The sequence below is a fragment of the Ricinus communis genome, chromosome 4 (assembly GCF_019578655.1).
Source record: "Ricinus communis isolate WT05 ecotype wild-type chromosome 4, ASM1957865v1, whole genome shotgun sequence".
NCBI classification, from domain to species: Eukaryota; Viridiplantae; Streptophyta; class Magnoliopsida; order Malpighiales; family Euphorbiaceae; genus Ricinus; species Ricinus communis.
In genome coordinates this window covers 29,806,261-29,819,120 of record NC_063259.1, presented here as the reverse complement: position 1 = coordinate 29,819,120, position 12,860 = coordinate 29,806,261, and the positions used below count along the sequence as shown (strand labels likewise).

General features: G+C 30.8%; 2 protein-coding genes across 3 annotated transcripts; both read right to left on the bottom strand.

Moving 5' to 3' along the window:
* Positions 1-5,385, bottom strand: LOC8258299 (putative two-component response regulator ARR13). The gene is made up of 9 exons (XM_015722109.2): positions 5,218-5,385; positions 3,992-4,165; positions 3,499-3,897; positions 3,320-3,396; positions 1,260-2,417; positions 1,008-1,163; positions 748-831; positions 405-476; positions 1-330 (listed from the first exon to the last, which is right to left on the bottom strand). Exons 1-9 carry the CDS (start codon positions 5,354-5,356, stop codon positions 280-282), a joined length of 2,310 nt encoding a protein of 769 aa, XP_015577595.1. The 5' UTR covers positions 5,357-5,385; the 3' UTR covers positions 1-279.
* Positions 5,386-9,686: 4,301 nt separating this feature from the next.
* LOC8258300 (traB domain-containing protein) lies at positions 9,687-12,360 on the bottom strand. 2 transcript variants are annotated; one of them, XM_015723342.3, is made up of 7 exons: positions 11,874-12,360; positions 11,291-11,406; positions 11,108-11,196; positions 10,934-11,008; positions 10,700-10,807; positions 10,097-10,192; positions 9,687-9,991 (listed from the first exon to the last, which is right to left on the bottom strand). In XM_015723342.3, exons 1-7 carry the CDS (start codon positions 12,254-12,256, stop codon positions 9,725-9,727), a joined length of 1,134 nt encoding a protein of 377 aa, XP_015578828.2. In that variant the 5' UTR covers positions 12,257-12,360; the 3' UTR covers positions 9,687-9,724. The 2 variants fall into 2 exon arrangements, with proteins under 2 accessions (XP_015578828.2, XP_025013943.2); XM_025158175.2 differs by having other exon boundaries at positions 11,291-11,419; positions 11,874-12,007.
* Between the last annotated feature and the right edge of the window lie 500 nt (positions 12,361-12,860).

Sequence of the window (12,860 nt, the reverse complement as noted above, 5' to 3'; positions counted from 1 at the left end):
TAGCATTGCAAGCATTATTATAAATATGATTGGATAAAACATCCATTACAGACAAATACATTTTGATTTTAAACCGCAGAGCATACGCATTAAGCAAACCAAGTCTTTGAGAAAGCAAATTAGACAACAACAAACAAACCAAATGAAAGTTCCATCAGATTATTGTATAACTCTTAAATATAAAATCTAAATCCAATCAACTAAACTGCAAAAGTTTCTCCATGATTGGATTTAGATATTTATATATCCTTCTCAGGTTGGCCATGGATCATGCACACATCAGTAGGGCTCATTTCCAAGTAGGAAGTCCAAGAAATCCTCTCCCCAAGCCTGCATAGATTTTAAACATGAAAAAAGGCCTTACTGTAAAAGTTTTTATTTGTGAAATAAAGATATGTCCATGCCTGATCTTCCGACGCCGCACTGACGTTAAGCTGATCAGAATTAATAGGATCCCCATTATTATTGTGTTGCGGCTGCACATGTACATAAAAGAAACAAGATATGATGTGAAGAGAGTGGCTAAGGTTGTTTTTCTTTTTTTCTGAAACAAGTGGCTAAGGATGTTAATTTCTCATGTAAAGGTTTGTTTAAAAGTTAGAACACATAGTTTAGTTTTTCATATTAAAACATTATGTTTTCTTTCTTCTGTATGATAACTTATACCGGGATATCACATAAGCAAGAGAAAGACATTTTCATTAGCCCAAGAAACAATAGAGGTACATAAATTTTAAGTGAACTTGCCTGCTCCAAGCTTGGATAATAGTTTTCGTCCACTGAGTTGGCGTTGCCACCAAGGGGGTTCCTTGTTTCTTCCCTTCCCTGAACCTGCAGAAAGTGATAGTTAGGGAGTAACAAGAATTGGTGAAAAAAAAAGAACGAACATGGGATAAAAGACATATCAACCTTTAGTTTCCAGTATAGGGTTTATGTGATCTCTTCTTCATTTGACAAAATGGGACATGAAAATTCTTATAAAAGAAGAAATTAAGAAATAGACATGCCTGCCCAGAGGATTGTTCATTCCAAGGAGTTTTGTCAGAAATAGTGCATGAGCTAGAAAATTCAGCATTCAGGAGTTCACTGATACCGGAGTTGAGTCCAGCATGATATGGGCTGATAGGGAAGTTAGCGTTGAAGACCGCTTCCGCACTTTGTTGCTATACGTGTCAAAACCACAGATGATTTGATAGATACATATAACAAAGATTCACGACACACAATAAAAAGAAACATAACATATTAAAGTTAAGTACCTGAGAAGGAGTTATATTGTTGGTCGACCCAAAGAGTAGTTCACTGAGATCACCTTCACCAAGCTCTTGTTGATTATTGAAATTGTTATCAAAGATAGAAGCATCATTCAGCAGGTTGAAAGCGAAGTCATTGTCTTCTTCAGCATTCCCAAGACTGGCATTAATATGTTGTTGAGATAGTGGTGACAACGCTGAAGTATTCTCTTGATTAAAAGCACCGAGAATTGATGAGAACGGGTTTGCTGTCCCAAACCCTGTAGAAGAAGACGCTCCTTGAGCCAAATAGTTACCAAAAGTAGCAGAAGAAGATCCTCCTTGAGGAGGCAAATAACCAAATATATCGCCACCAGTCTGTGCATTACTGTTGAGATTGTCGTTGGAGATATTCCAATTTAACAAACTAGAATCATAACCGCCATTAAAACCGGTTGATGTAAGCTCATTTCCATTGAATCGTACTTGTCCCGATCCAATCAGCTCTCCCTCGTTAGTCAAACGAATTCCAGCATAGTTACCATTGGGATTCAAAGATGATAAATAAGAATTACTGGAAGTTCCCGTGCCGCCAATGCTTGAAGCATAATTGGAAGAGCTAAGTCCAGAGCCAAACTGGAAAAATGGAAGTGGGGTTGATCTGGATTGGTTTTGTTGCTGGTGCATTTGCTTTGGACTTGTACAGTTACTGAGGCCATTTGCAGCATCGTTCATAAGACCAAATGTAGTAGCTCCATTCGGTGACATATTCAACCCAGCAGTGTTTGTCGTCGATAACCCAGGTCTTGTGTCATTAGACGAATAAAGAGGACTTGTGTTACCAAACATTGATCGCTGCTGAAAACTAGAAAGATTGCTGCCAAATAAACTGGATTGTCCAAAGCGGATTTGAGGCAAAGAGTTGCTGCTAGAAGCTTCTTGACTATGACAGCCTGAGAAGCCAAATTTAGATGTACCAAGACCACTGATATTGCCTCCATACCCAGGTTGGAAGGTTGGTCTGAGCTGCTGTAATCCAGGTAACTGTGAATAATCTTGATGGGCATTTTTCAAGAACATGGAAGAATAACCAGATGCAAAGGATGATCTCATGGCCCTTTCTGATAGAGCCTGTGATGACCAAAGACCTCTCTCCGCAACTTTTTTCAGGAATAATCTATATTTCTGCAAAATTAACGCGAATAAATTTTCAGTTAAGAAGGAAATAAAAAGAAATTTAGGTGAGTCCAAGGAGTGATTTGGCGTGCAATTTTACCCTTAAATTTCTTTAAAAAAAATTTAAAAATTACTTTAAAAATAGATAATTTAATACTTTTTTTAAAAAGATTTAAGAAAAAACAATTTATAGTTCTTTTTGAAAAAAAAACATAAAATAAGAAAAATTTGAATTTGTTTTTTAACACTCAATAGCCACCTCAAACACATCTTAGGTGATTTAGACTTAGATCTTCAATCACTAATCATTAATAAACATATCCTACATACGCTTGAAATAATTAAGTATTTTTCCAAATCTTTTGCTAGGTTTTTGAAATGCAAATGTAGTGTAATTTCTATATAATGTTGAATGGAAATAGAATGCATATTTCTTTGTTTTTAACTTTATTTTCCTCAATTTACTGTTAGCATTTTATTCCTCATAAAGTTCATTTTAAACAAAACCAAGATTAATTAAATTTTAAATTTAAATGGATATATAAAAAAATTGAATTTTAATGGTGTGGTGCAATTATCACATAAGCAAGGCTGATTACACGCTTCAATCTTTAAAAGAAAAAAAAAAAAAAAAGGTTACATGCATAAAATAAGAATGTTTCATAAATTGTCACTACTGTCAACTTCTATGTATATGGTAAGCCCTAACAAATTACAGTCACTACCAAAAAAGAGAAAAATCTTTCCATAAAGTACTATTATATGTATATTTTTGTTTGTTTTTGCATGCGATACAGACAACATTTTTGTCTTTTGACTTTTGAATTAAAAGCAGTAAACACGTGCATATATTATAAATATATATATATATATATATATATATAACTAAATATCGCCAACTCAATTCAAACCTGCAAATGGCTAGCGACATTTTCTCTAGTGAGCCCTGGCACATTCATAAATTCAAGAATTCTCTTTGGGACAGCCTCTGCATGAGTCGAACACAGAAACGGAATGTCAATGTATAAGTAGGATGTATGTAATTATTATTAACTTAAAAAAAGAATCATGAAAAATGTGCATGTCTTACTGTCAAGTCCTATATGGTTAATGGCCTGCAAGAACCGATTATGAAGTGAATTTGTCCAGACGACCTTAGCCTTTTTGGGTGCGGATGGAGCATCTTCACCTTGATCGTGATCTCTTGCTCTTTTCTTCCCCTTCTTCTTTTTGTTATTGCTCTCTTCATTAGCTGATACTGATGCAGAATTATTGTCCTCGCAAGAATCTTTCTCAGTCGATGCTGATGCTTCTCCGTCATTGTTTTCCGGTTCTTCAGCAACCACCACTTCTTTCCCTTTCTTACTCGCCATTGCGTATTGCCAAACGTTTTTCAGATCTCTTAGGTTCACTGGTTTTACCATATAATACACGGCTCCACTTTCTAAACTTTCTAGGATTGCACTTCGTTTGCCATCAGATGACATAACTGCATACATATATGTCAAGAACCAAAAATAGACAAGCATTTGGAGGATAATATTATGAGTCTGTAAAATTAAGTAATAGAATGGTGAACTTACTAACAACAGGAATCTTAAATTCTTCATCTATTTGTTTTTGTAGTTGTATCCCATTCATTCCCGGCATATGAAGATCAGTGATGACCAAGTCGAATGCGCCATCACTACTTTGAAGACTCGATAAAGCATCTAATGGATTCTTGACGGTAACAACTGAAAGATCTACTAGGCAATCTATCAATTCACCAACAAAAGGGAAAAAAAGAAAAAGATTTTGGGATTCTTAGTTTGTAACAAGTAAACATGAAAATGGAAAAAAAAAAAAAAACAATAATACATCATAAAGAATTCGAAAATATTTTAAAACAGATATCTTTTTTGTATATAAGTTTATTAACCAAATTAAAAACAGAAAAGTAACCAAATTTTTATCTTCTAGAATATGAAGTAGAAATATGTGTTTGAGCCAAACAAAAAAATAAAAATGAAATCGAAATATGCATGAAAATCACTGAGATGTGCCTAATTCTTAATCATTTGATTAAAAGAATCGATTGGGAAAGAAAGACCCTTTGATCCAAGTAATAAACATAAACTAATTAACAAACTGTCGAGAGAAGATAATATTAATGCGTAGAATATTGACTACAAGCACAATTAAACTATTGAATGATTTAAATATTCACTTCTTATAGTAACAACTAAAAGCTTTTCTTGTATAAATGGATGTCCTACTCCCCAATTCTATATGATTTAAATTTTACTAAAAAGTGACATATGTGGATGGCATCTCATGTATTAAGTCAAAACATATTCATTCAAATCCTTGTTAAATCATCACCCAACATGAAGATCCTTTGAATGCATTATAAAAAAAAAGGAAAAAGAAGTCAGCAGAAAAGAAAAGAATTAAAAGATTCAAAAGTTCACTAAAAAATTAAAAAGGAAAATTATGGTTAACAAGATTTATTAAAACCAAAGTGCCACTCATAAAACTTTATATCTATGAGCAGCTATCAAAATCTATATCCCACCAATAGGAATTCCCTTCCCAAACACTAAAAAAGAGGAGATCAATTACAAAAGGCAGATCTTTATCGAAATAGATATAGATTTATGAGATAATAAAGAAAAAGTATGAAATCGTTGGTTGTAGAGTTCATGAATCAAAACAAGCACAAAAAGGATTATGAAATGAATGGGAAGAGGAGTGTTTATGTGAAATCGATAAACAAATGGGAAGAGGTGAAAGGAATAGGCTTTTCATAAGATCTCCAAATTTATACCTTGGAGACTGCATGTCTTAAGCATAGAAGAGACAATACCAAGAGTGGGAGCATCGTCGTCTACAATCAAAATCTGAACTGTCAAAAGAGAGGAATTTTTGTTGTGAGAATGAGTTGAAGCAACTCTCCCTCGACCCATGTTTTCAAGATTTGAAGACCAGAGTGGACAACATTAATTTATAGTTGAAGGTGCAACTGCAGAGAAATGGCATAAACAATGTCGTACACTTGTCACACAAATGCTTATTTAAAGTAAAACCATAGTTAGCTCTGTAGAAACTCCACCTAATTCTTTTCTTTTTCTTCTTTCTGTTTTTGTTGCTTAATTTCTATAATAATGGAGAAATGTCAGGAAAAAAAGAAATCGCCCACTGAACTTAAAAAAAATTAATTGTAAAAAATCTAGTGTAAAATCGACATTAAATGCATTTTACCAAAACTGAGATGTGCTTACAAGGAGTTCTTTCTATGGAAGATTTCACAATCTTTCATTTATAAAATACTCTTTCTAGAATTTAATTTTCCTTCTTAGGAGTGATTCTGTACAACTTGAAATTCTTTTAAATAATAATTATAATAAAAGACTCTGACAAAAGTTATACGTGTGTGTATATAGTTACGGATTTTATAATAAATATCAGGTAAATTTGTTTTATTTGTTCTTAGTTTTAGTTGACCGACCGCATTTGGATGTATTTTACAGTCATGTAATGGAATAGAATGGCTGCATTTCTTTTGAACATGATATGCCTTTATATTCTTATGAAGTCACTATATATATATATATATATATATATATATATATATATATATATAAAAGCTTGCTTGTTAGAAGATGTTCCATTCACAAGTTTCTTTTTCTTCTTTCCTTCTTGGAAAAATAATCCAATTCTTTTAGTAGTTTAACAATTAGGAATAAAATTAACCAAAGAGTTATTGTATGTTTAAGAAAATAAAACTCCTTGTTTATTAATAACTTAAGTTCATTTCTTGAAACTAATTATATTTTAAACTTAACATTGTAAAAAGTAATTTGTCAAAATATAAAATTTAATAATATAAATCTTTCTTGTAGAAATAAAGTAATATATTAAGTATCCAATATACGAGGAATGAAATAAAACTATCCGAAAAGGAAATATATAATAAAATAAAATATAATGTACATTTATTAAGTTATAACAAACTTTAAATTACATACCAAAAAAAAAACATGTTCCAAATTCTTAAATGATCTAACAATTAAAATAACGGTATTTACCGGTTTAACAGTCAGTATAATAAATGAATTGTAATATTTTACATGTCTTTCATATTGTTTGATCGATTTTGTAGTACATCTTCAAAAATAATAATTAGAACATGATTTATTATACATTCTCTTATAATGAAATCATTATGTAGTTAAAAATTTATCAAAAATATTTTTTATTTGAATATATATTAAGAATTTTTTTAAGAAAAATAACATCATTGCTCGTTGTCGGTATTTTTATAAAAAAGAATGACGTGGATGGTGCGATAAAGTTACAAATGTACAAGTGCATAGATGCCATTTGTTGGATTGGTGTAGTGTGGCTTTTATGCCCTGAAAGAGGTAGATTTTACTTGCACATTTTATCATTTATTATAGAAATCTGCTTCTAGATATCAAAAGGAAAATTGTAATAAATGGTAGTTTATCATATTCTTATCCCTGTTCACATAAGATAAATAGAAATTTGTAATTATTGTAAAATCAGCAAATAAGTATGTCTAATTATATACTATATATAGACATTTAATAATTAATTTATTACTTGCACACCACAAAACCACTGCTAAAAACTATGTTCTGCCCATGGTTTTATGAGGAAAAACCACTGACTTTTTCTTTTCTTTTAACAATCTGAAATATACTTAAGAAAATTGACATTGCCTTAATCTTGACCCTAATGACCCCACCCCATTGTCTAAATTAGTTAATTAGCATAAAATGATAACCCCAAATTTATATTTGCTTTTACTTAGTCAACGACTTGTATTGGATTTTAGCCCATTAACCAAAAAGAGAAATCGGCCTTTGCCCTTGAAGTCTAGTTTATCTCCTGCATTTATTAAGACCAAACGGCAGAATCTGGAGGCTTTGAGATACCTTCAATTTTAATTTGTTTTGTTTAGTTTGAAAATTTTCAATTCTTCTTCTTTTTGACTTTCAAATTATAACAGACACATGTAAGGGTCAACAAGTCAAAATCGCCCATCAAAATGTTGACTGTCATATTCCTCTACGATCGATGCTAGAGATGTCGACTATGCATGTATTTGTTTTTTCAATAGTAATAATCAGTATGTCTAAATAAGCTATTAAGCTTTTAATGTTGTTGTTGTTGTTTTCTTTTCCTTTTTCTTTTTAAAAAATGGCTTTTATTATTGATTAGCAATAGTCACGTCCCTTTGCTCTTTGAATATTCAAAGTCTGGTTGGTTTAAAAAAATAGTTAAAATTCTATTTTTTCTCTCACTTATTAGGATTTTATCTGCACACTTTTAATTAATTTTAGTTATATATATATATATATTAAAAAAATTATTTCTTTTATCTTTTTGAAATATTTATAAAATTATATTGTGATTTGAAACATTTTCATTTAAGGGATAGAATTATCTTTTTATTAAAAGAGTATCACATATTATTTTATATTTTTAGGTACACATTTATATTTTTATTTTTTTACATAATTTTATATGTATTTAATATAAATTATTACTAAATTATGGTTTTATAAGTAATGTGGTATCTAAAAATACAACAAAGAATTCATACATATATTAAAATTTTATTTAGAGATATTTTTTTAAACTTGAATAAACTTAAAAAATATATATTTTAATAAATTTTTATAATCACAAAATATCTAATTGAATACTAAATTAATTAAATACTTATTTTATCAAATATTTATATTTCTATTAATATTTACACTCTAAAAAAAATTTAAAAAATAAATGTACTTAAAAATTGCTAAAAGAATAAAACACACATTTTTTTATTTGATACGAAAAATAAATTTATCCCTCAAATTTAAAACTTCCAAACCATAGACTTGTTTTTTAAACTATCTCCTTTTCTTTAATAAGGATAATATGTTATTAAAGATAATAACCTTTTGCAAGAAAATAGATAAACTATAACAAAATTTCAATTTAAATCTTTATATGTAATAGAATAAATAAAAATTAACACACACGTATAAAAGTATTTTATATTTTAATATTAAATAATTTAATATAATTTATTATTTAAATTTAATAAATACATATAAATTATGTAACAATTTAGCGCACAACAAAACAGTGTCACTTGACCAGCCTCATACATCCAACCTAAGAAGCATTTCCAATAGGGACGAGAACAGAGACATGATATTACAAAAGTATGCAAGGACAGACGATCTCCAAACAGACAAGCGCAACACTCCGATTTTTTTTTTTAATTTATTAGTTTCTAAGCTCAATCACATTCTGAGAATTCTAAATTAATAATAGCACAGACTTGGTATATGTCGTTAATAAAATTTTATCAGACAATACCGCGAGCTACTAGTTATGAGGTATATGCATCAATAAACTAAAAAAGTCCAACTCCCGGTAAAAAGACTCTATAACCACTAAATTAACCAATAGTAAAAGGCTGTTTGGTTTAGCTGATCAATGCAGTTGGTAGTTGATTATTGATAAATTAAATTGTTTGGTAGATTTTATTAGCGGTTGCAATTTATATGTTAACTGACTATTGAAAGTATAATTTATCGTTAAATAATTTTTTATTATATTATATTATATTTAATAACATAAATTAATAAAAATAACTTATAATAATTATATAGTTAATTTTCTGTAGCTTAATTTTATTTATTATTAAAAATATTTATAATAGTTATTTCAAAAATAAAAATTTAAATTCTATTAATAAGAATTTTTAATTTTAAATACCATAATTTTAAATATTAAAATTATTTAACTATTAAGAATAATTTTAAAATAATAATTATTTATTATAAAATATAAAAATTTAATTACATAATATTAATAAATTTTAATAAGAATGATAGTGTCTAAATAAATAAAAAAAATTAAATCAGCTATCAACAAATAAAACAAAAATCTAAAATAAAGCTAATACAACCATCAGCTGGTTGAGACTAAATCAGTCATCAGCAGTTGTTTCTTAAGTTTTTATCAAACATTTTAATATAATTGCTCAGAGAAAAATAATGGGTGTATCAAATCTTTGAACCAAACATTCTCTGACTAATCTCTGAACCAAACATTTTCTAACTAATTGTAAGCCGGGGCGGATTTAAACTCACCAATGGCATGAAACAATTAGTTGTAAATTTTAAAGCAGAAATTATTTGATATAAGAATTGTATACGTAGGTCCATCTTTTCACGGTTAGGTATTACGTATCATGAGAGGACAACTATGTACACAGTCCTAATCAATAATTTCTTATTTCTTGTATGCTATAAAGCTCCTTTTATCTGTTCATACAACACCCACAACACAACACCGATCACAGTGTCTCTGACCAAGCTCTTGAGAAGTTCATCAACAATTCCTTTAGATCCACTACCAGATTGTCTCTGTCCAACAAGGTCCCGAAACCTCAAGTTTCCCAAATCTGATACTAATGCATATATCACACCATTCATATGGCCCTTTCCGATTACCCCCACCACTCTTTTGCTATTGTTCACTGCTTTGCTCCTTTTCAGAGACCATGCCAGGTACTGTACAATCATGAGACAATTATTAACAATTTATAGCTCCATAATGAACCTGTTCACATGAACTCCTTGAGTTGTTTTTTCTTGGCATGGATTTCGTCTACTTACCGTATCTCGTTCATGTATCAGAGGCGGCAGCAATGACGGATATGAGAAGCTTAGTTTCTCATAGAGCAGAAAGGTGTCGTCATCAGTATCTGGTACCTGCAAATTAATGGCAAACAAAAATAATTTTACTCAATACCTCTTTCCTTTTATCAGGGTCCGGGATTCATTTACAGGTTATGGGAATGGAATATCTAAAGTAAGTTGCTTGTGTGAGCCATTAAAGATTGTTTTATGATCAGGAATTTTCAGAAAAAAACGCGGAGAAATCGACTCTGGCGTGAATCAGTCACAATCTTTCAGTTCTTTAATCCTTAAAAAGGTACTTATTTAATCACTACAAGAAAGTGGGCGCTTCAGCCACAGTTATTTAGCATTTTGAAGTCATAGTTTTAGATAATTAAAGCCCAGTAAAATTGTTCTCATTTTCAAAAATTGAAACTTAGTTAAACTAAGCCCATGAAGACAGATCCAAGTATGAGAACGTAAAATATTCTTGCCTTAAGGAAGATCGACAAAGCAAACTCTCTTGGAGCGTAACTAACGTAGCTAATAGATCTATTGTCATTTCACAATGATCAAATGACACAGTAATGAGAGGAAAACCTTAAAGTCTTTCTTTGATGTATGAGATGATGAAGTAATTCCCCGAACAACCGAGCTCACTAAATTAAGCTTCTCTTTCCATTTCAGTGCATTCCAAGCTCTTTCCAGCTGCAAGAATGTATTAATTAGAAAGATCTAGTCTAAATGTAACATATACAAGTCAGCATATAAAGTTGATCATAGGATCAATTCAGAATCAAATCTAGAAAACTTTTTCTTTCTAGACATGCATACTGTTATTTCAATTGGCCGATCCCCCAAAACAATTTGGGCACCGATTTCTTCAGACACCTTTCGAGCAGCTCGAAACTGCAAATTTGACAAAATTTTCTTAATTTTAGTAGCAGGTTTCCAAATCTCATTTATTCATTCCTTTTCAAAGATTGCTTAAAATGCCTGAAACTGTACCTCATCTCCAAATGGGCGATTGACATCATTAGATATTTTTGATGAAAAAAGGGCTAACAACAGTCGTAAGGCTAAAGCAGTTTGACCACCTGTGATATTATATGATCAATGAATTCAGAACTGAGCAGCTTAATTATTTTCGGATTTAGAAGCAAGCACTAACCAATAAAATTAAGCGCTTACCCAAGTTTATGCTGCGACCAACAGCACCAAAGAATCCATTCCCGCTCAAGGAAAACATATTCGATCTTAGTTGTTGATTATCCTCACCTTCATTGGAGGTGTACATAATCCCAGCTCTGTAAATTAATTCTGCAATAAGTAAAGGTAAGATGTGGTTTTTGAAGATATAGCAGCTTTTTTTGAATGTTCATCAATTGGTTTCTTCACTCTAACTATTCAGAAAATCGCTATTCTCTAATTTCTTTTTCAGGTGAAATTTATATCATTAATGCATTTGGCATGTGCTGCCTGTGAAAATTAGACAGACTTCTATTCCATGTATACAGTGTAGCCATAGTTGGCCAACTATCCTAGCGTTGCTTTTGTTTTAGAAACCACATCTCTTCTATCATTTAATATAATAGACAAGAAAACCTAATTAGCATATCCTAGCTACTATTCCCTAATTCTAGTCATCGAGTTGTGGTCTTGAGTGCTGAGTTAGAGTTGGCATTGAGCAACCTAACCAATTGAATTAAATATCCAGTAAATTTGACCATCGTACTTTATTTTATAAATCAACATAAACAGAAATAAGACTTGCCTGCTTCTACATAACTCAACTACTACATTGTCAGGCTTGACAGCGCGCACCACTCGCTCCACTTGTGTAGCTGATTCAGTCGAAATATGACTGGTGCCAACCAACCATATAGCCTCAGGTTCGACAAACTCTGTCCTCCAAGCCGGTACTGGTCCGAAAAGTCGCTTCTCAATTAAAATTAAATTCCCTGAATCGGCCAAGTCAAGCAGGTCAGGGTGGTTTTTGGCAATTGTAGTTCTGGATTCTTGCAATATTTCTGATCTGAAATCAAAGTCAGGTGGTGGAGGCTTTATTGAAACCTTTAAGGGTTTGGCGGGTTTAGATATGGGGAAATTTGGGTATTTGGAAAAGATCGGGAAGGTTGAGTTTAGCAGAGTATCCATTGAAATGAAGAAGAGATCGAAAGTTAGGCTGGTTTTGGTTCGAATTCTGAATCTATTATGTGCTCAGGGGTTTAGATAAGATAACTACCTTTAACGGCTATAAAACGTGATCTTTTTCTGAAAATAAAAAATGACAAGGGCAGACAAAATAATATATAATAATAAAAAGAACACGTCGATGCCTGCACAGTCACATTGTTCAAGGTCCATCCCCTGCTGCGGAAAACATTTCCATCCTATTTAACATGCAATGTGTATTTTTCTTGATAAATAAGTTTCTCTTTTTTTCTTTTTACTCGGCTGAAAAGTAATTTCATTTTATGTTTATGATAGTAATAATAAATCTAATATCCATGATTACCACTTTGTACCTTCTTTATGTAGACTTAGAAATAATTTTTTTAGTAAAATAATAGAATAAAATTGATAACAGAGTTAAATGATTCATTTTATTAATATTTAGTTGGTAAAATATTATTCCTAAATTGAAATAGAATTCTTCATCAATAGGAGCAACTAGTACTTTCTCTTATTTAAAGAATAAAAACATTTCCTTCTCTCTGAAAGTCAAATCAAACTAATTATAAAATAATTAAACAAGTAG